Genomic DNA, 22,620 nt, shown 5'->3' with positions numbered 1-22,620 from the left:
GAATTTTACTATTTCAACTCAATTTCATTTAATAAATCTGTTTTATACTAAGTACACATAATAATCATTTTCAGGACCTTAAGGATTAGTCCACTTTTAAATAAACTTTTCCTTATTTACATTTTACATTTACATTTATGCATTTGGCAGACGCTTTTATCCAAAGCGACTTACATTGCATTATACTATACATTTGTATCTGAGTATGTGCAATCCCTGGGATCGAACCCATGACCTTGGCATTGCTAGTGCCACGCTGTAACCACTGAGCTACAACTTTTCCTTATAATTTACTCACCTCCATGTCATCCAAGATGTTCATGTCTTTCTTTCTTCAGTTGAAAAGAAATTAAGGTTTTTGATGAAAACATTCCAGGATTTTTCTCCTTATAGTGGACTTCAATGGCCTCCAAACGACGAAGGTCAAAATGCAGCTTCAAAGGGGCTTTAAATGATACCAGACTAGAAATAAGGGTCTTATCTAAAGAAACGATCTGTCATTTAAAAAAAAATACAACTGTATATTCTTTATAAACACAAAATATCGCCTTGAACGTACTTCCGCTTTCCACATTCTTCAAAACACTTACGCTGTATGTCCTACACCTTCCCTATTCTACTTACAGAAAAAACTAAACTGGCGCTGCGTTCGTAGTAGAATAGAATAGAAAAGGCGTAGTGTTTTGAAGAATGCAGAAACCAGACAAAAACTGACAAAAGAAAGACATGAACATCTAGGAAGACATGGGGGTGAGTAAATTATCAGGAAAATTTTATTTAAAAGTGAACTAATCCTTTAAGGACAAAAATGTCCCCATTGAAACCCTTTAAAACTACAATTTTTATTCTCAGGGCCATGAAACTACAAAATGATGCAATCTTTGTTAATAGGGTTTCATTCTGTTTTTCATTTCCCATTTTCTCCGCCTATAAAGCAAATACTCACTTCCTGTTTTCTGGGGTAAATTTGGTACTGTGCCCAAACAAAATAGAGTTTTTTGAGATATCAAACTCGAATTTGGAACACAACTTATTTAGGTTTATGGCTATTTGATTTTGGCAATTAGCAATATGGATATTGATTTTCTAGCAGTTTTAGAGTTTACATGTTTCATTATATATATATATGGCGACACATGCAAGTATCAAACTTAAGGCCTTGACCGCCGTTTTTAAGACACAGTAAAGGTTTAAAAAAATCACAAGTGGGTTATAACTGGTGTGTTTTATGTCATAGATCAAAACGTGGAAGTATTTAGAGGCTTTGTTAACCACAGACCTTATTTCAGGCGATTTAGCAAAAACCCATTCAAAAAACCCATAGACTTTACGGCGTTGGAACCGGAAGCCCTAAAATGCTAACTCGCTTCCGGGTTTTGCCTACAAAAATGCGTCATCCCTGAGGTACTCTTATAAATTAGTTTTTTTTTACGCTTGACTTGCAGTTACAGCTTTTGTGGTGAGACAAATTTGAAGAAAAAACCTGGTGGAATGAGGCAAATTGTCGAGGTAATTTCAACATAGAAAATTCTTATGATTTTACTTTACTGAGTAAAACATGAAGGTTATTTTTTTATTATTTAAACTTTTTTTTTTTTCAATCGTAACCACCATTACTGCATTTTGATTTGGCATCATGAGATATTGTGCCCTTTAACCTTTTTAACATAGCATATTAACATTGATCTGTTCTCCTCAGAACCTTTAATGCTAATTTCCCATTAAATCTTGTAGAAATGTACCTCTGTCATTCCGTGTCATATCAACCAGAGGTCCCCCAGCTCATTTTTGATTTTTTAAAATATTTTTTTTCTGTTGAAAGACTATAACAAATAGTGATGAAAGCCAAAATATTAAATGTCACAGATGTGCATTTACTAATCTACTATTTTGTAGAGAGGGGTCAAAATGACAATTTGGAGCCAATTTACAGGGGTGTTAAAAAAGACTTTAGAAAGATTGCAGCAGCATTATGTTTTACATAGAAATTGGTAGGTCTATTAATAAAATCTGTTGACTTTAATGCAGAACTAAGTAACTTTTTTACCTTCATAAACAGTTTTCTAAGTCCTTACGATGGTTAATTGACTTGTAGTGGTGTGTTTGAGGTGTGCACTAAGGGTGCGTTCAAGTCCTCTTGGGAAGTTTGTATTTACGAGGTGGGAAGTCGTGTGTACGACGGTAGGTGCGTTCAAGTCACTTTCCTCGGAGTATAATGGCGGTGTGCCTTCTCTAAATGAATTACACAAAATAACACTTGTGTGCATTAGTTGTATGTTGCTTTTTTATGTTTTTTAATTCATTTATGAAGCCATTGTAAACTTTATTGTTACATATTACATTTTTTATACTGTGATGCTATCATATTTTTAGCTGGGAATCAGCTTACTTCGTTGTAAATAGAAAAGCCTGACAATGTCACTGCTAAATACCTGCAGGTATTGTGGTATTTCGCTATGTTTCTGACTGACACGCCCCCAACTCGTACAGATCGGAGCTTAAAGAAAATTACGAGCTTCCCACTGGTATTTACGACATTATGGTGGCGTTCATGTCGGTTCTGCTCGTAAATACGATCTTTCCGACATGACTTGAACGCACCATAACCCCCTCTTGAAATTGAATGACTTTTTTCTCAAAATTTAACAACTTTAATCTCGAGATGGTTTTATTTTTCTATTATTACTTGGCTCTAATCCTCTTCCGTATAGATCTCATGCCTTGTCGGGGATGCTTAATAAACGGACAAACTTTAAATCTGCAAAATATCTCTGAAGAACGGCGTGCTCTCCAAGAACACCCGTCAAAATAAGAGTCCCTCCTTAGTAAAGGAAGTAGATCTCATACATATTTAAACATACAAAAAATATTAAAATGTATACAAAAATAAATTAGAAGATTAATCACAATAAAAGATTCATATGTATTTAATTTATACAGTTAAGTGGTGCTAACTTTTTGAAGTTGGGAGCACCAATGCTACCAAGTAAAAAAGTTAATTTAGAGCCCTGCATAATTTTTTTTTTTTCGGTTAATTTGTGTTTGTGAATGTGTTTTGAGGTGTTGATGACTTTATTTTTTATTTTTTTTATTATATACAGCAGTTCACAGCACAAGTGTGTGGAGCCTAACGTTCCTGAAGACCCGGGCGTGTGTTTCATCTGCTACCTGTCTTTTATCTTCAGATTCCACAGTCTTTGCGGTGAATACAATGATCAGTTCATATACAGTTTGCAGAATGTATTTCATCTCTTTTAAAGGTAATGTACATTTCCTAAATGGAGGCAATTTTGTACCATCTTATCTAGCTGTAAGTCATTTATTAATAGCTTATATAATGTATCTTTCCTCAAGTTTGATCATAAATTGTCAACAGAATGAGACACAATCTTACTTTTAAGTCTCAGCAGGCGATTAAAAAGGCATTAATTCAATAATTTCTTCTTTTAAACCCTGAAGAACTGGTGGAAAAACGAGAATCATACCCCTACTCCAACGAGCAAACACGGACATGTCATGTTTGGTTTATTTGTTCATGTTTAGAGTTTGTTCTTTGATCTGTTTTCTTGTTCTGTTCATGCCTGAGTTTGTTTTGAGATTAGTTGCGTTCCCTTTAGTTCTCTCCCTGTTTGTCTCATAGTTATTGATTAGATTCCTTGTTTCAGTGTGTTGTATTAATTATCTCCTCTTCTATTTAAGCCCTCTGTTTCATTTAGTCCCTTGTCTTGCGTTGTTAAAGTTTATGGTGTTTTGGCTGTTAAGTTCTCCTACTTTATTCTCCTGTTCTTGTTTATTAATTAAAAGTTTAAGTCTAAAGATTTCCTTTGTTGTGCATTCTTCATCAGCTACATACCGTAACACCATCCTGGTCCATTATTAAATAGACCCTGATCTGGATTATTAAAAAATGGTTTTAACTTTCATCTTCCTCATAGTTCATGTTTATCTCTACTGAGTTATGACAGATGGATTCTGGGTAATGCAGTGCTGCAGGTGACAGATGGTCGTGATGTTACATCCCCCTCCCGGAAAGGCTCGACCTCGTGCTTGCAGAAGAATGGAGGTGGCTCTGGTGAAGGACGAGAGTCTGGGAGAGGGAAAGTTGTAGAGCAGGAAAGACTGCAGATCCAACTTCCTCTAAACAGTACCTGAATGCTGGTTCCCATCTAGACAACAAAAACCAGACCAATTAAAATCAATGCTATTTAGGTTTTATAAATACAAGTTTATGGTGGAAAAAGTTCAATTATTTGGACTTTTGTGACTCAAAATCTTTTGGTTAGATTTTTTTAATTGATTCATTTACACAGGGTTCTTGAAAGTACTTGAATTTCATGGATTCAAGTACTTGAAAACACAGGACCTTGAAAGTGATTGAATTAAATGTCCTCCTTCAAGAATATTTGTTTTGGGATTTTCTACAGGAGTTGTTTCTGCAACTGAATAAAAAAGATAATTCATACTTTCTCATAATTCTGGCTTTTTTCTCCAAACTGCGATATAAAACAAATGCAAGTTATAAAGTGATATGAAGTCACAATTATGTCTTATAAAGTCAAAATTGTGAGATATAGTCAGAATTTCCTAATAAAAACTAGAAAAAAAATAGAAATTATATGTAAATAAGGAGGAAAAAAGAATTGTCACAATTACCTTTTTAGTGGCGGAAACAAGCTACTATGTTATCTATATCTTTTCACTGAATTGCAAAACTTATTTTTGTGAATATTCTGTTTATTTTAATGTTTTTAATCAAATGATGATTTATAAAAAATGAAAACAAACTAGTGTGGAATAATTGTTAAAATTATAAGAAATCTGCAAACTTCTTTCACTCCAGCTCTCTTACTCTCTCATACGAGAGCCCCATAAATTTGTATTAGTTGACAGTATATGCTTTAATATTACTGCAGTAATGATAGACACAGGTACAGTAGGACTACAGTAGGTTCAACTAACTCTTTAAAAGATTTGTACACATCAATGAAAACAACAATAGCACTCGATATGTTTTTTATTAGGGAAAAGTAGTCATTTTTTCCCCTTTTTTTGGAGCCATTTTGCTTAAAAAATCATGACATATAATTTAGAATGTAATACAACCTTGTTGTAAAGCATTACCAATCACAAAATCATAATCCTGTTTTGCAACACTAGTATTATTTCTGTAACATAGGCAACTTTTCTTAACTAACAGAAAATACATAATTTATTAAGTGCCAACCAAATAAGCACTAAAGCTGAACACAAGCCTAGTGCAATGAAGGCAAGAAAAAAGTAAAACATTTAAAAAAAGAAACTTATAGCAATTTATAATATTATAATGTTCTAAAATATATTGTCCTTTACACCTTTATCTTCAGTGGTATGATCTTCATGCTTCGGTTTCACTTGAGGAAGAATCCCAGTGTTTTAGCAGATGGAGCCATCAACATATTAGCCTGATTTTTGTGTGTGATGTAGATCTACAGATGGACAGAAAGATAATACTGATGTTAATAAGGAAGTACATTTAGCTAAATATCACTTCACAGAATGGAGCATGGAGGTTCAGACATCTGTTAAACACCCTAAACCATATTTGAATTAAATCTGAATGTGAATGATGTCAGGTAAAGCAAGTATCTGTGGTTTAGAGATCATCACAGAACAATCACAATACTCAGCAGGTATATGAAGGGCACCTATTATGCAAATACACAACATAAATGTGTGTTTGCAGTGTGTGTAAACAACCACCCTATAGTGCTAAAAATCCACCCATTCCTCTTTTTTAAATTCCCATAAATCATACACAGTGTCTCAGAACGAGTTTCCCCGCCCACACGACTGCTGACAGACTCTGCCATATTAGCATAAACCCCCGTCCGGTTCGAACTGAACACCAGTACTGGCATTTTCAGTGCTTGAGATTGTCCTGTTTGTTGCATAAGCTCTTGAAGCTCCACCCTCTTCTCGAAAATGGGTTGGGAGCGGGTGTGTCTCATACGTCCTGAAAAGTGAAGCCACAGGCTCTTTGATCGCCCCCTGGAGGCTGGATGCAGTACCGGTCATAAACCCCGCCCTCTCAATGCAGTCAAATGAGACTTTAGTGAAAACTTAAAAATAAATTCTGTTTCAAATAAAACTTTCTGAAAGATGGTTTTGGTCATTTAAGGTAGTTGTTATCACGCTGATATATATTCAATTGTTCGTTTTTGTGATGATTTAGATTTTAGCTAGCAATTTGGTGCTATAAAAACGGGGCGTGTCGTCATGATTCGAAGTTGATTGACAGCTTGTCTGAGGACTGTCGGAGCTTCGAGGGGAGATTGAAGATGTATTAACTAACTGTTAATTTTCGATTTCTTTGTTATTTAACACCAACAAAATGAGTTGTTCAGCAGTAAACTGTCCTAACCGACCTACAGGATCTGACGGATCACTGAACCTTTTTCTGTAACATTAAATATGGGCGTTATAAGCTAATTAATAAATGTTATTAGTTAAGATAACACACCTAATGTTAACCATGTCGGGGAAAAGCAGGTGATCGTTATCTGGCAGTTACTTATTATTTTTATGGGTATAAAATAATAATTAGCAGGACAAAACTAATGATAGCCTACTTTAATTACAGCAGTCGATCTCCTGTAACGTTAGTTGAACTTGATTTAAAATGGCAGGACCGTTTCTGACGATTTAGAGTTGTTTCTAGTGGCATATTATATTGAGTTTATCAACTGAATTTGCTGTTTCAAAAATATTATTGCTCTAGAAACAGAATAGCCTATTATTTTATAGGTAGAATTTTAAATTGTATATCATTTTTATAGTCTATTTAAAATACATGAATGATGACGCAGTCGTCTGGGCGGAAGTTTGATACTGCGACTCCTCCTCCGGGCTCCACTGACAATTCCTTCTGCGCATGCCCAGCCTCCAAACTTTTTTTTTTGACGTATTGCGTAACGTGTCAGCGCCCATTCATCAGCCCATTTTGGCTTCAGTTCAATACAATGGAAGGAAGCGGCGTCGCGTCGTCCATCTTTTTTTACAGTCTATGGTTGGGAGCAGCAGCTCATTTGCATTTAAAGGGACATTATGTTTTTGGTCACCCCAAAAAGTGGCAATTTTAACATGCTATAAAAAAATTATCTGTGGGGTATTTTGAGCTGAAACTCCACATACACACTCTGGGAACATCAGAGATAAAAAGGGGCATAATACGACATCCTGTAAAACAGGGCATAATAGGTGCCCTTTAAAGACCCCCTGTGGTGAAAATCAAGTTACTAATGTTGTGTATATGTCTATCTGGTGTTTTTAATATACTTTAAGACAAAACATGTGCAAATTCATAATTTAACACCATTGTTGAGTATTTTCTCTTTAAAACTGCAGTAAACCAAAGACAGTCTCAAACCCACAGTTTGAAATTGCTGGCGTTTCTACCTTGTAACCAATCACATCAATGTGCCGGTGGGCATTAGCATATCATTAACTGACCGGTGTTACGTGTGGTTGTGGGGACAAGCACAACGACGATGAAGATGACGACTATAACAATACTTTAATTCCAAACAGAGTGAGACAGCATACACACATGTTGATACAAACGAGAACGGACGATGAGTGAGGGCAAACACAGGGTATAAATACAAGAGACTAACAAAGGAACTAAACAAGGTGATGGGAGAATGAACGAGACACAGGTGGATCAAATGAACTAATCAGACAGACTGGGGAAAAACTAGGTCAAAGGAAACAGTACATGTAACAACCGGACAAAGGAGTCTAAAAAAAAAGGTTATCCCGGTATATTTTTCTGTTGATATGAAAAATCAAGTAGATTTAGCAATATAGCGGGTGGTGATGTATATTACGATGTTATGACGAACTATATGCCTTTCTCCACTGATGTTCTGAGTTGTTCAAAGTGTTTGTAAAGATACTGATTGTTAGAAGGCAGCTGTCTGACTCACGAATGAGAACATGGTTTGTGTAACATTAGCAACACATTATTAGCTGTTTGATAACATAGTCAAGCAAAACGCTAATCATATTAATTACCGTCATGTCAGTGGTGTAGTCTAGTTTTTTGTAGTGAGTATACTGTGACCCCAACCACCAGCCCCCCCAAGAGTTCATTTTTGGTCACGAGTTTATGGTCACTGAATATTGAAATTTGTTCTGAGGTAACATTACAGGCATGAAAACGGGTCGGGGTGAAAAAGGTGAGAAGGATATTACCCCTCTAGGGGGGTCCGGGTGCATGCTCCCCCGGAAGAAAAATTTTAATATTCCACATTTTAAAGCATCAATCTGATGCATTTTGAGATGCTTTTTTTGCCAACCTGGGGAGAGCTGGAGAAACTTAACTTCAGCCATGAGTCAAAAATGATCATGGCCTCCTTACTAAGTATTATGCAAGCCATTTCATGCCAGCCTGTCACTGGGTCTAACATTTACAGTATATTTGGGGGAAGAACCTAACGCTATGATTGGTCGAACTCTTCTTCTTTTGCTGTTGCTTGATTTGAGGACTGCGCGTGCACAGAGGCATCATCAGGTTTTTGCGTAGTTTAGAGTTACAAATCGTACCAGCGTACTTTGAAGTCAAAATGCGTATCCGCTACGTAAATTGTGTACAGGTTGGCAGGTCTGCTTATTAGAACAGTGGAGCACTTTACCTTCTGCCTTGTCAGTCCCCTCACCTCAAAATCTAACTCCTCAAAAACTGTAGCATTAGCTAATAATTTTCCACCGGAGCTTTAGCTAGCTGGCTAACGTTGTGTTCTCTCCTACTGTGTTCAATGACTCAATTCATCAAGCTGTAGCTAACGTTAGCTAAGTCTATGTCAACAGAGCTCCTGGGTGACTTATATACCAGAAAATATTAAAATTATTGAAACCATTCAGGGCTCAACGCTAAGGATTTTTTCTGCTGGCCCAGTTGGGCCAGTAGTTCAAATTTTTACTTGACCCGCCGAAATTTTCCGGGCCCCACAACAAAAAAATTAATAAAAGTAAAAGACAAGAAAATGGGCCTATAAAATAAGCATAGTTATTGTTTTCATTGTTTTTGATAAATTTAACCTCAATACATAATGTTATGACACCAAAAGCTACTAGATTTATTTTAAATATTATTAGACAAATAAACAGTAAGTAGTAAAATAGTAACAAATAATCAAATTACGAGTAATAGCACAAATAAATACAACAGAACAAACATATAAATGAAATGGTGCTTTTCAAGTTTTTTTATGTAGGTTTAAACAGAAGATTTTCAGGTACAGAAATTGTAATTAATGTATAACTATAGAATAGATAACTTCATTAAAGTTAATCAAGAGCAGCTACAGATGCATAAAAATGTTTTTAATGTTCAAAATATAAAACGTTAAATACTGTTATTTGAAATTTTTAAAAATGAAGACACTTTAAATGTGAAATTTAACCCGCCAGTAGGTGGCAGCCAATCACTGTTAATGAGCGAATCATTGAGATTCAACCGATTCATTCAAGCAGCTGATTCATTCAGGAAGTGTTGCTCAGAGACGCAAAACAATTCGGTGGACTTTGGAACTATTTTCGTTGGTGAAATACAGCGAAACAGACGATTTGGTGTCTAAAATGTAAGTCACTTGATATTGAGTTCTTGTTCATTAAATTGTATGCTGAATAAATCCTATATCACATTTGTAATCATGCTAATATTTGGAGAAAAACTTAGCTCTTTGTGTAATATTGATTAACTTTATTAAATTATATATGAAATATATACAGGGCCATTTTTGCCCCTTATCTTGAATTTTGGGGGCATTTTAATAGACTAAATCACGCAGTGAAAGCGTACACTTTAACCGTAGGTAAAAATAACTATGCTGTGTCTAGTAACATTAGACTGTTTTTGTAAAGTGAGGGACATACTCTATAATTTCAGATCGTTAAATCAACAAGTAGCCTACGATATTATAGACGATATAACGCACACCCTACAGCACTTGCCCAATCGGGCAAGTGACCGGTGCGTCTACTGTCCCGAGCGTCGTTCACACTGGCCCCGGGCCATCGGGCAGTCCTGTCGAGCCCTGCCATCACTCACCAAATTCAGTCAGGTAAATCGCCGAGGCCAGGCGTGCTTTCAGCTTCTGATGGTGGTCTGTGATGCAAGGCCCTTCGCGTTAATATTTCCATGCACTCGCGCGCCCTTCTGGCACGCGCATCTGTTCACAGTTCACTGAATCGCAGGTCGCAGTTCACCGAATCTCGCGCTCCCTTCTGGCACGTGCACCTGTTCGCAATTCACTGAATATGACGAATTTGACGTTACGTGACATTGTTTACAAGCTGTTATTAACGTCTTTCCGCAGTTGAAACACCGATTATGCAAATACACAAGACATGATATGGATTTCATTAAGTTGTTCTGTATCTTTTAACATACCTTTAGAAGTTCATTCATGTTTATTCAACGCTGAAACTGGTATGAAAACGGAGTAGAGGGTCAGTTCATGTGTGCTTTACGCTACCGCTTCTCTTGAACTGATAAGGCGTTACACATCAAAGAGCGCCAAAACGGTATTTATGTTTTTTTTTTTTATTTATTATTATTTCGTTGTAAAATGGGCAGAATTTGAAATATTAAACTTTGTTTCATGTCAAAAGCAACAAACCACAAATCTTATTGTGATTTATTGGATGGTTACGTATCCTTGTGCTTTTTTAAGTGGGTATACGGAAATCCTTGATCTTTCCTAGTGGGTATACGGCGTATACCTGCGTATCACGTAGACTACACCACTGCGTCATGTGTCCGATGTTGTAAAAAGCAATACCATTGTGCAGCGTTTACCTCAGTAAGTTGACCGAGTGGATCTCTGAGATCGAGCGAGTGAGTGGGGGCGGGGCTAATTATCATATTCAAAGATACACGTATACTAAATGAAGCAAGGGTGTAGAGTTACATTCAAGCTATTTTAAGGCATTAAGAATTTTTTCCACAGGAAAAAACATTTAAATGTCATTTTGGTGAACAAAGATGGGTTTTAAGGGATAAAATTATTAACTACAGGAGGACTTTAAAGTCACCATGATATCAAAATGAACAATTCTATTTTTTATGGAATATTGCAGCGACATCTCTTCTCTGATGATGTGTTTACTGACCTATCTATCCTAACCTGTTTCATGATGACTTTAATCCATGATTGCAGTTCTTGTGATGCTATAATGTTATGCCAGTGTTTCCTAAACTTTTTCTATCTGCATCAAAAATATGTTAATTAGTGTTTTCCGAAGATGAAGGGTGTTACGGGTTTGGAACAACATGAGGGTGAGTACTTAATGACAGAAATTTCATTGTTGTGTGAACTAACCTTTTAAAACTAAGCTCAGAATCGATTCGAGAGAGAAAATAGTAGAATCGATCCAGAATCATTGTATCGTGAATCAAGAATCGATGTATTGTCCCAGCTCTGATAGATTATGTTTTAAAATTGATATTTTGTGTTCAGTTATTTACTTATGTGGCAAGTATAGTAATTGCCGGATAATTACGCAGTGGGTCTTGTATCACCCTGAAGAGGTTTCTTTTGAATAACAATCTTCTGACTGTACTCTATCCCTCAGCCTTGCTGCTCCCCCCTTTTTATAAGCCCCTCCCCCAGTTTGGGAAGCACTGTGTTATGCAGTTAAATGGCAGCAACATTCATACCATCAAACAACTAATGCATGATGAAACATTTTAATGATTGAGAAATCACTGTAAACAAACTAGCACTGACACTCTGTAATAACCCTGACGCAGGAAAATCTTGACAGATCATCATGTGTTGATGAAGAGCACACTTACTGTACATGGCGGCTGCATCCACGGCTCTCCATCAATCTGCATGGGCAGAGTTTTATATGTTCTACAGGAAAGGAACATTGTTGATAATATTCAAATAACTTGGAACTTGTTTATTTCGTTTTTACTTGCTTATTCAAATGGGTGAAACATGTTTGATGAAATATCATCTGGCTTCACCTGATAGTGACGTGAGCAGCCTGAACCAGACGATGTGCTTTACTCTTCAGGCCCGTGTAAATCTGCCCCATTTCCACGACGCTCTCCAGCCCAACAACCTCTAGGAGTTTATCATTCATGTCTACAAGCATAAACACAGCATTTAGTGTGAAAGACAAAACTGTCAAAACTGATGATGGTGACATTTTGCCAACAAACGCATCATCAATATACACAACCATGAATTATATTTGAAATCAAAGTTGACTATTAATACACATTCCTAATCTTAACATGTGCTCATGAATTTCTTCAAAATGTAATAACTTTATGTAAAAACACCTTTTCTTTTTCAGCTGAAGTCATATTGGGACATTTATTTTACAACCACATTCTTATAGAGAGACTTTTGAAAGAAACAGTTTTTTAATTTTTTAATATTTTGCTTTGTTTGGGAATGTCAAATTTGTGGTATAAGTTTTATGTCCTGTTGATTTAAATAGTGAAAAATTAAGAAATAATTTTTACAAGAAATAATATTAAGACCTGCAGTATCATAAATGACCTAGATTTTTAACAACTTTTCCTATTTATACCAGCATATTCAACTAAATAGGCTTTTAATAAAAATGTTAAAAAAAATGGATTTAATAAAAATGGATACATGTAATGTAAGCATAGCAGTTATGAGGGTCAACTGTCTAATAATTGTTAAATTTATAGTAACAATCCATTTTTGGAGGTAGTTTTTTTTTTATTCCTTTTTATTTAGTGTGTAATAGAGCCGTTTATGAACGTAAAAGGTCCTCAAAGTTTCAAAGATCAAAGTGCAGATAAATGCAGTTTTTGTCTCCTAAAAGCAAGAAGTGATTCTGAACTGAAACGAGTCGTCAGTAATTCCAATCTCACTTCCTGCTGAACCTGTGTCGGTTTGTAACAAATCTGCATAATTCAGATATGATAATGGTTGTCTGGTTTCTGAAGCATACTGTAAGCAGTCGACCAATCACAACAGACTGGGCCATCTGACCAATCAGAGCAGAGCAGCTCTCAGAAAGGTGGGGTTTAGAGAGACACTGAGAAAAGAGCTGATGCTGCAGTGGATATTATGAGAAAATTAAAGTGTTTTTGGCCTTAAATGCATGTAAACCTGTTGTAGGAGACTCCAAAACAAAATTAGGAATCTATAAAATAGCATAATAGTGGCACTTTAAGTAAGCTTCTAACCTTAAAAATGACAGTGTTGTATATATTTTTTTATTGTAATAAGCATTTGCTCACCCTGTGAGCACATCTCAAGAGCATCAGCATCAACGGTGACCTCTTGCCACTTCTTTAGTCTCTCAGCGCTCTTTGTTTCTCCCCACAGGTTCGAACCGCCGTGCATGCTGGGAATGTTCAGGACAGCAACACCCTCCAACGAGAGTCTGCTCAGATCGACAGGAACGCCACAACACTACAGGGACAGAGATTCATTTTGAAACACCTCAGTGACAGTGAGATACAGAAAACTGACACAAAAAAGGCAAGAGACAACTATATATAGAAACGACTACTCATGTTAAGAGTATTTATACATACATGTCAGGTTTGTCACATCCAGGGCAAGTTGTACCTTTTTACAATTCATTAATTACTATTCTTTTAGGCCAGAATGTTTTGATGGTTTAATATTTTTGTATGCTACTTTTACGTTTCATTCTGTTTTCAGAATTGTTTTACTGTATTAGTTTAGCTTGAAAAAAAAAAACTTAAAAATAAGCTCTAATAAGTCATTTGATGGCAGGATCCTACTGAAACATAATACCCATGGAGTGTGACAACAAGTTGTGCAGAAAAGGTGTGTTAAAGCTGCTGTCCGTAAGATTTGCCTCTTAGTCGCCATCTCTGTTTGAAACACCGGTGTGGATACTGAACTTCAGAATCACAGATTGTAGTCTTGAAGTATGACCAAAGTCGGAATTTTCACCGGAAAATATCATCTGAACAAGCAAGTAACATTTCTGCCACTTTTGTTCTGACCAACTGAGGGGAAAAGCATTAGCCTACAATAAATCGTGCTGCCAATAGTGATTAAATCTAACGATCGCTTAGCTCATATCGTATCAAACCGTGCAAATTATTATTGTTGTTATACTTTGTTCTCAAATTGTTAAATGTTAACAACATCGGCACTACATGACTATGTGTATTTAGTGTGTATTAGAGTTACCTGTAGATTTCAATTTCTGTAGTCACTCCACAGTCCAAAGTCTTTTGCTTTTTGTCTACGGCTGAATCTCCATTTGTCACTGATGATTGTCATTTGGATCTTTCTGGATTACAATCCACCATCAAAATGATAAGTTTAATTATTGCATCTGCTGTGAGAAAAGGCTATAAATGATTCGCTACCAGCAGCATCCTATATGCAGGGACCCCTTTTCTTTCTGTTTACAGACGTGACGTAATGTAATGACGCAAAGATGAACTGCTGCATGCTCAAATTTCCCACGGAAATCCACCAGTATTGATTTATTATAAAACATTATTACAAGCTTACCGTTGTGAATCGGGCTAAGGTACGGAGATAGTTTTGAACACTGGCTGGTTATGTACTTGCTCAAAAATATTGATTTTGGATCATTTTTAACCAAAAAATGTTATGGACTGCAGCTTTAAATCAGCTTGTTTTTCTAAGACAATAATGGTGAAAACGTTTAGTAACTATTTTGTAGACTTTATGTTATGTGTCTATAAAGTGACTTTCAAAAATAAACTTATCCTGAGAAGTATTTACTGGACTAAAAAGTGCAACTAGCTGCAATAACAACGTGGTTGAGTTCGGGTCATTTTGACCCAGAGAGGATTTTCTTTTTCCTTGAAAATGCTACTTAATGTTATTGCATTAGACTAAAACTTACTGACTTTGCATGTTGTTACATGGTATAACAACTTCCCAAAATAATTTTAAGAATTAATGCTTTTTCGTTCCTTTTTTCCTCAACCTTGTTGAAATGACCAGCCCTGAGGTGAACTTTTTTTCACTCAAACACTAAGGTGCATAAGCTCAAATCAATGAGGCATATGTACGATCAGTCAGTTCTAGAAAGAAATACAAAACCTGTGCTAATTAAAAGAAAACAAGTTGACAAAAAGATTGAATCCAGTATTTGGTGATAATATAGCAAAATGAGAGATTTACAAGCAATTTAAAAGAGCTAAAGGATTTTCAAAACAGCACAAGGGTTAAACATAAACATTTCCACAACATTTACCTCAATACTGAGACATTCCTTGAGGTTCCTGCAGGAAGCTGAAATGGTCTCGGATGTTGCGAGTTGAAAATACCACAGCTTATTTCTGGCTCTTTCAGGGCATAAAAATAGAAAAATGTAGAACATTTATAGGGGTCCTTGATTATAATTTAAATTTTTTAACTTTAGTTAGTGTGGAATGTTGCAGTTTAAGCATAAACAATATCTGCAAAGTTACGAGATATTTTCTTTTAATGAATCCTCTGTTTAAGGACTACAAGAAACGGCTGGTAGGGACTACAATGTGCTTCTTCCTGGATTAGTGACATCACAAACCCCAAAATTTACATAAACCCGCTCCCAAGAAAACACAACAAAGGGGACGAGGCCATGTTGGGCTGCTTTAGAGAAGAGGAAGAGTTGTTGTAGTAGAGTGTTGTTGTCATGCCGTCATTTTACTCCGGACTGCTTCACAAACGAGGGTCAATTCAACACAAAAGATGAACATGACGGCACATGCTAGTCGATGAGTTAAATCAACTCCACAGCAACTACATCAATTTATCCACTAACCATTCAGAAACGTCCAGTTTCTTTCTAAAAGTTGTAACTTCTTCCTGAGTCTCTCCATCAGTGTCGACTCCGGTTTAAACATTGTAAGGCTGAACACCGTTACTGACAATCCTCATTTTGGCTGCGTGAGATTCTCCAGCTTTGTTGTTGTTGAGCTGTTAAAGCTCCGCCCTCTTCTGGAAAGGGGACGGGAGCAGCCGCTCATTTGCATTTAAAGGGACACACACAAAAACGGTGTGTTTTTGCTCACACCCAAATAAGGGCAAATTTGACAAGCTATAATAAATGATCTGTGGAGTATTTTGAGCTCAAACTTCACAGACACATTCTGGGGACACCACTGACTTATATTACATCTTGTAAAAGGCGCATAATAGGTCCCCATTAAAGCTGAACTAAGTAATTAAATTGATAAAATATCTAGTCAAAAAACACAACACAAAGTACTAACTGAACACATTTCAGATCCTGACCTGCTGTTAAACTTCTGTGGATCCTTCTCTCTCATCACGTGAAACTGGTGTGCTATAGATGCGTCCTGTTGAGGGAACATCACACTTGAAAAAATGACTGACACAAATACAATACAGCTGCTAATTACAGAAATATATTGACACCATTCTAAGAGCCAAATGATCAGAAATCTGGCTTCATATTAACGGCATTTGTCCAGAGGAAAATAAAACATTTCAGTCTCTTGACACTTACCACACCGATAGAGAAATAGTTGTTGATGATGTCATTAGGCAATGGGTCGCCATCGTCTGCCAGATCAGCTTGAATGACCTGCAAACTCCAGCGATCCATCTGCACTAGTGTGCTCTCCTCAATCTGCTTAAGGATTTCTGTCAGATCACTGCCTTCATATCCTGTTCAATCCAACACATATAAGAACAACACGTCTTCAATTATGAATTATGTATAGACCTTATTCAGAGCAGCGCCATGACAGGTATTAAAACGAAGCTGTGAAGGATAGATTTTGTGTTGTCAACAGTATCCACTATAAAAAGCTGTAGAAAGCTCCTAGATCACTTACAGGGCCCTATCATACACCCAGAGCAATGTGACGCCAGGCATGACGTGTTTTTTGCTAGTTTCAGCCCAACGCAGTTATCATTTCATGTCCTGCGCAAATTGTTTAAATAGCAAATGCATGAAAACGAGGTGTGTTCAGGTTCATTGTTGGCGTGTTCCTATTTTGAGGAACTCGAAATGACTGCTCCTTTGACCAACTGAAATCTGCTCTAAAGTTAATGGCGCAATATTTGTTTTGTTATTTAAAGATCGTGTTAGTAATATGCGTCTAAAGGCGGGTGCACAACGCTCGTACGCTCTGCTTATTACACACACAGGGATGCAAAGCAGCACACAAACATGCCAAATATTAAAAATAAAAGGATTACAAATGTAAAAGATTATTATTGTGTACGTAAAGATAAAATTGCTTGGGTGAAATCTGGCCTTTCCCATAGATGGTCTGCTCACGCTTTAACCTCACGCATGAGCAGATTCGACTCCTCACTAGAGAAACATTCAGTTTTTCCACTTGTAAATTCCACCATATACAGTGGGTACGGAAAGTATTCAGACCCCCTTAAATTTTTCACTCTTTGTTATATTGCAGCCATTTGCTAAAATCATTTAAGTTCATTTTTTTTCCTCATTAATGTACACACAGCACCCCATATTGACAGAAAAACACAGAATTGTTGACATTTTTGCAGATTTATTAAAAAAGAAAAACTGAAATATCACATGGTCCTAAGTATTCTGACCCTTTGCTGTGACACTCATATATTTAACTCAGGTGCTGTCCATTTCTTCTGATCATCCTTGAGATGGTTCGACACCTTCATTTGAGTCCAGCTGTGTTTGATTATACTGATTGGACTTGATTAGGAAAGCCACACACCTGTCTATATAAGACCTTACAGCTCACAGTGCATGTCAGAGCAAATGAGAATCATGAGGTCAAAGGAACTGCCTGAAGAGCTCAGAGACAGAATTTTGGCACAGATCTGGCCAAGGTTTCAAAAAATATCTGCTGCACTTAAGGTTCCTAAGAGCACAGTGGCCTCCATAATGCTTAAATGGAAGACGTTTGGGATGACCAGAACCCTTCCTAGAGCTGGCCGTCCGGCCAAACTGGGCTATTGGGGGAGAAGAGCCTTGGTGAGAGAGGTAAAGAAGAACCCAAAGATCACTGTGGCTGAGCTCCAGAGATGCAGTCGGGAGATGGGAGAAAATTTTAGAAAGTCAACCATCACTGCAGCCCTCCACCAGTCGGGGCTTTATGGCAGAGTGGCCTGACGGAAGCCTCTCCTGAGTGCAAGACACATGAAAGCCCGCATGGGGTTTGCTAAAAAACACCTGAAGGACTCCAAGATGGTGAGAAATAAGATTCTCTGCACTGATGAGACCAAAATAAAACTTTTTGGCCTTAATTCTAAGCGTTATGTGTGGAGAAAACCAGGTACTGCTCATCACCTGTCCAATACAGTCCCAACAGTGAAGCATGGTGGTGGCAGCATCATGCTGTGGGGGTGTTTTTCAGCTGCAGGGACAGGACGACTGGTTGCAATCGAGGGAAAGATGAATGCGGCCAAGTACAGGGATATCCTGGATGAAAACCTTCTCCAGAGTGCTCAGGACCTCAGACTGGGCCGAAGGTTTACCTTCCAACAAGACAATGACCCTAAGCACACAGCTAAAATAACGAAGGAGTGGCTTCACAACAACTCCGTGACTGTTCTTAAATGGCCCAGCCAGAGCCCTGACTTAAACCCAATTGAGCATCTCTGGAGAGACCTAAAAATGGCTGTCCACCAATGTTTACCATCCAACCTGACAGAACTGGAGAGGATCTGCAAGGAGGAATGGCAGAGGATCCCCAAATCCAGGTGTGAAAAACTTGTTGCATCTTTCCCAAAAAGACTCATGGCTGTATTAAATCAAAAGGGTGCTTCTACCAAATACTGAGCAAAGGGTACTTAGGACCATGTGATATTTCAGTTTTTCTTTTTTAATAAATCTGCAAAAATGTCAACAATTCTGTGTTTTTCTGTCAATATGGGGTGTTGTGTGTACATTAATGAGGGAAAAAATGAACTTAAATGATTTTAGCAAATGTCTGCAATATAACAAAGAGTGAAAAATTTAAGGGGGTCTGAATACTTTCCGTACCCACTGTAAATAGCGAATCCGCCATGGCGCGAGCACAACTGGCTTTTAAAGGGAATGAGAGAGACTTTTGCACGTTACTCCCAAAACACACCCATGACTCATTAAGAGAATAGGGACAACCCCTTTAGACCATGCGCCAACCATTTTCCCATCTTTAAACTAGCAAAAGTGGATTCGGACATGCCCTAAGTGCACTTACACTTTAGACCATGCGCTTAGATCGTTATAATAGGGCCCGTAATATTCCACAGCTCATGTTGTCTGAAGTTTTTTGTCTACTGAAATTTCTTGGAAATATATTTTTGCAGTGTTTTGCAGAACAAAAACATTAAATAACAGCACAATCCACTGAAGAAATGCAAAGATGGTGCTGCTGGGAATAAAGTCTAACGTGTTACATTTATGATATATCCTGTGTTAAGTCTAGGCCAGGGACAACAGATTAAAATTAGCCTTTATGGCTCAAACACACGGTATGATTTATCATAGTCCTTTATGACTGCTGCTTGTCAGACTCTACGAACATGATCCCTGCTGTAAGCCATGTCACACTGTGGGATCTCAGTCAATGTCAATTAATGTCAGACTGTATGGCAGTCAATATGCATTAAAAAATTAATTCATGCAAGAAGACTCGTCCAGATTTTTATATCATCAATCTGTGACATGTTCGGTGAGCTGCAATACATGCGAGATTTAAATGGTGGCTAGCAGACGGAAAAAAAAATCATAAAGACTGTGTCTTAACTAACTGCTAATTGCTCAGGCTAGTTCTTAAGGGTAATCAATCAAATTAGACTGTAAGACTGATGCCGGACTGTCCGGACCAAGACAGGGCTACTCTCTGAGAAAACAGAAAATTATTATTTGAACTCTTTCTTGCAAAATTAGCATCTCCATCCCAGACGCAATCACATTGAGTCGATCACACCTCAGCATTGCCTTAATCTACATCTCCTTTCCTTCACCCCCTCTTCCCCTATCTCTTCTCAGAAGATTTATAAAGCTTCAAAGCAGTGTTTTGAAATCGTCCATCATTAGACAGTGTTGAAAAGTCATTATTTAGTTTATTTTGGCACACAAAAAAGTATTCTCGATGCTTCATAACATTAAGGTTGAACCACTGTAGTCACATGACCTGTTTTAAATATGTCTTTAGTAGCTTTCTGGGCATTGAAAGTGTTAATAATCTTTTTTTTTTTTTTTTTTTTTTAAATCTTTTTATTGAGGAAGTATCACATGCAGTCATGTACAAACAGTTTACAGGTATTCTCCTTAATTTTTCTTTTTTTTAATCACACTAAAACAGTAAAAAAAAAAAGAACAAACAAACAAAAAAAAAAAAAAAAAAAACAACAACAACAACAACAACAACAAAAAGGGGGGGGGGGGGCAGAATCAATCAGTTTGTAGCGATCTAAAATAATCCATGAAAGAGCCCCATTTATGGTGAAATTTTTCGGAATTACCCCTGGATGAAAACTTTATCTTTTCCAATTTAAGCAATGACATCACATTCTGGAGCCACACAGAAATTGAGGGTACTTTAGAGGCTTTCCAGAGAAGTAAAATGCACCGTCTAGCCACAAGTGAAGTAAATGCCAATATATCAGCTTGAGCAGGGTCAGTTAACACAGAGTTAACCGGAAGTCCAAATACAGTTAAGAAGGGATCTATTTGATCCTGAATTCTAAGAACTTCGGAGAGAATTGTGGAATACTGGCTCCAGAAGTTGTGAAGTTTAGGGCAGGAGAAAAACATGTGACCAAGATTACATGGGGTACCATGTGTCACGATCACCATCTGTTCCTGTCATGTTCCTGTCACATCCCGGACTACATTTCCCATGATCCTCCATTGCTCATCACCTGCACTCACTTCACAATCACTCCACACTAATCACCACACCCAGCTGCAGCTCATTATCAGGACTATAAAGGACTTTCACTCACACCACCTCACCGCGAAGTCTTGATTTCCTTGTGTGTCATTTCTGAGCGTTTATTCCCTGTCTGTTCTGCCTGTTACCGTTTGGACTGTTACCCTGTTTATCCCTGTCTGCCGCCTGCCTCGACCTCTTGCTTGTATACCGACCTGTGAGTGATATCTGCCTGTCCTGATCATTGCCTGTTCCTTGACCACGATTCTGCCTGTTCCTTGCTGTTCCTGTTCGCTCCTGATTGACCCTGCCTGTACGACCACTCTCACTTGTAAATAAATGCTGCACTTGGATCTCCTGCCTGAGTCTCCATTTGTAACAGAAGACTTCGCCAACACAGATCCAGCAGCTTTCGTGAGTGTTCCTGTCATTACCACCATGAATCCATCCGCCCAGTTGATCGGTCTCCGTCAGGGAGATAGATGCATTGAGGATTATGTAACAGACTTTATTGAACTGGCACATTTGACCTGCTTTACCGAGGAGTGTCTTATGATATTTTTTCGCGGTGGACTATCTGACCCGCTCAGTGCTGTCATGCAGATACACGATCCCAACGGGACGTTGGAACAGTATATTGAACAGGCTTTACTACTGAGCGGATCTCCCTTTACTGTGGGTGTCGCAGAAGAACGCGACACCATGCTTGATCACGTAATGGACGCCGCATCAAAGAACATTCACAAAATGGTGGCCACCATTGCAACAACACCAGTCTATGTCCCAGCTGATCTCCATGAGCAACGTCACGTCTCCGCCGATCGCCCAGAGTCACGTCGCGTCTCCGCCGATCGCCCAGAGTCACGTCGCGTCTCCGCCGATCGCCCAGAGTCACGTCGCGTCTCCGCCGATCGCCCAGAGTCACGTCGCGTCTCCGCCGATCGCCCAGAGTCACGTCGCGTCTCCGCCGATCGCCCAGAGTCACGTCGCGTCTCCGCCGATCGCCCAGAGTCACGTCGCGTCTCCGCCGATCGCCCAGAGTCACGTCGCGTCTCCGCCGATCGCCCAGAGTCACGTCGCGTCTCCGCCGATCGCCCAGAGTCACGTCGCGTCTCCGCCGATCGCCCAGAGTCACGTCGCGTCTCCGCCGATCGCCCAGAGTCACGTCGCGTCTCCGCCGATCGCCCAGAGTCACGTCGCGTCTCCGCCGATCGCCCAGAGTCACGTCGCGTCTCCGCCGATCGCCCAGAGTCACGTCGCGTCTCCGCCGATCGCCCAGAGTCACGTCGCGTCTCCGCCGATCGCCCAGAGTCACGTCACGTCTCCGCCGATCGCCCAGAGTCACGTCACGTCTCCGCCGATCGCCCAGAGTCACGTCACGTCTCCGCCGATCGCCCAGAGTCACGTCACGTCTCCGCCGATCGCCCAGAGTCACGTCACGTTTCTGGATCTATCCAAGGGCGCAGAGGACTACGTTCCAGTGTGGCTGATCCTCCGCTGACTTCAGCACGAGTGGCTGGCATTCCCAAGCCTCTGCCGGCCGCTTCGCTCCCAAGCCCGGTGGCCGCTTCGCACCCAAGCCAGCCGGTCGCTACGCTCTCAGGCCCGCCGGCCGCTACGCTCTCAGGCCCGCCGGCCGCTACGCACTCAAGCCCGGTGGCCGCTTCGCTCTCAAGTTCATCTTTTGCAACGCTCTCAAGTTCGTCTATTGCAACGCTCTCAAGTTCGTCTATTGCAACGTTCTCAAGTTC

General features: G+C 38.7%; 1 protein-coding gene across 1 annotated transcript in view; it reads right to left on the bottom strand.

Annotated features, from left to right (window-relative positions):
* Positions 1 to 5,378: 5,378 nt before the first annotated feature.
* dgkab (diacylglycerol kinase, alpha b) overlaps positions 5,379 to 22,620 on the bottom strand; it is a 45,817-nt gene continuing 28,575 nt past the window's right edge. The window contains exons 18-24 of the mRNA XM_067387511.1: positions 16,513 to 16,673; positions 16,278 to 16,342; positions 15,253 to 15,343; positions 13,277 to 13,451; positions 12,017 to 12,137; positions 11,840 to 11,900; positions 5,379 to 5,465 (exon numbers count right to left, since the gene is read on the bottom strand). Of these exons, the coding sequence (XP_067243612.1) occupies positions 5,388 to 5,465; positions 11,840 to 11,900; positions 12,017 to 12,137; positions 13,277 to 13,451; positions 15,253 to 15,343; positions 16,278 to 16,342; positions 16,513 to 16,673 (752 nt within the window). The 3' untranslated portion in view covers positions 5,379 to 5,387. The remainder of the gene's footprint in view (positions 5,466 to 11,839; positions 11,901 to 12,016; positions 12,138 to 13,276; positions 13,452 to 15,252; positions 15,344 to 16,277; positions 16,343 to 16,512; positions 16,674 to 22,620) is intronic.

Source organism: Chanodichthys erythropterus, chromosome 6 (genome assembly GCF_024489055.1).
Source record: "Chanodichthys erythropterus isolate Z2021 chromosome 6, ASM2448905v1, whole genome shotgun sequence".
Classification (NCBI taxonomy): Eukaryota; Metazoa; Chordata; class Actinopteri; order Cypriniformes; family Xenocyprididae; genus Chanodichthys; species Chanodichthys erythropterus.
This window is presented reverse-complemented; position numbering and strand designations above follow the sequence as displayed.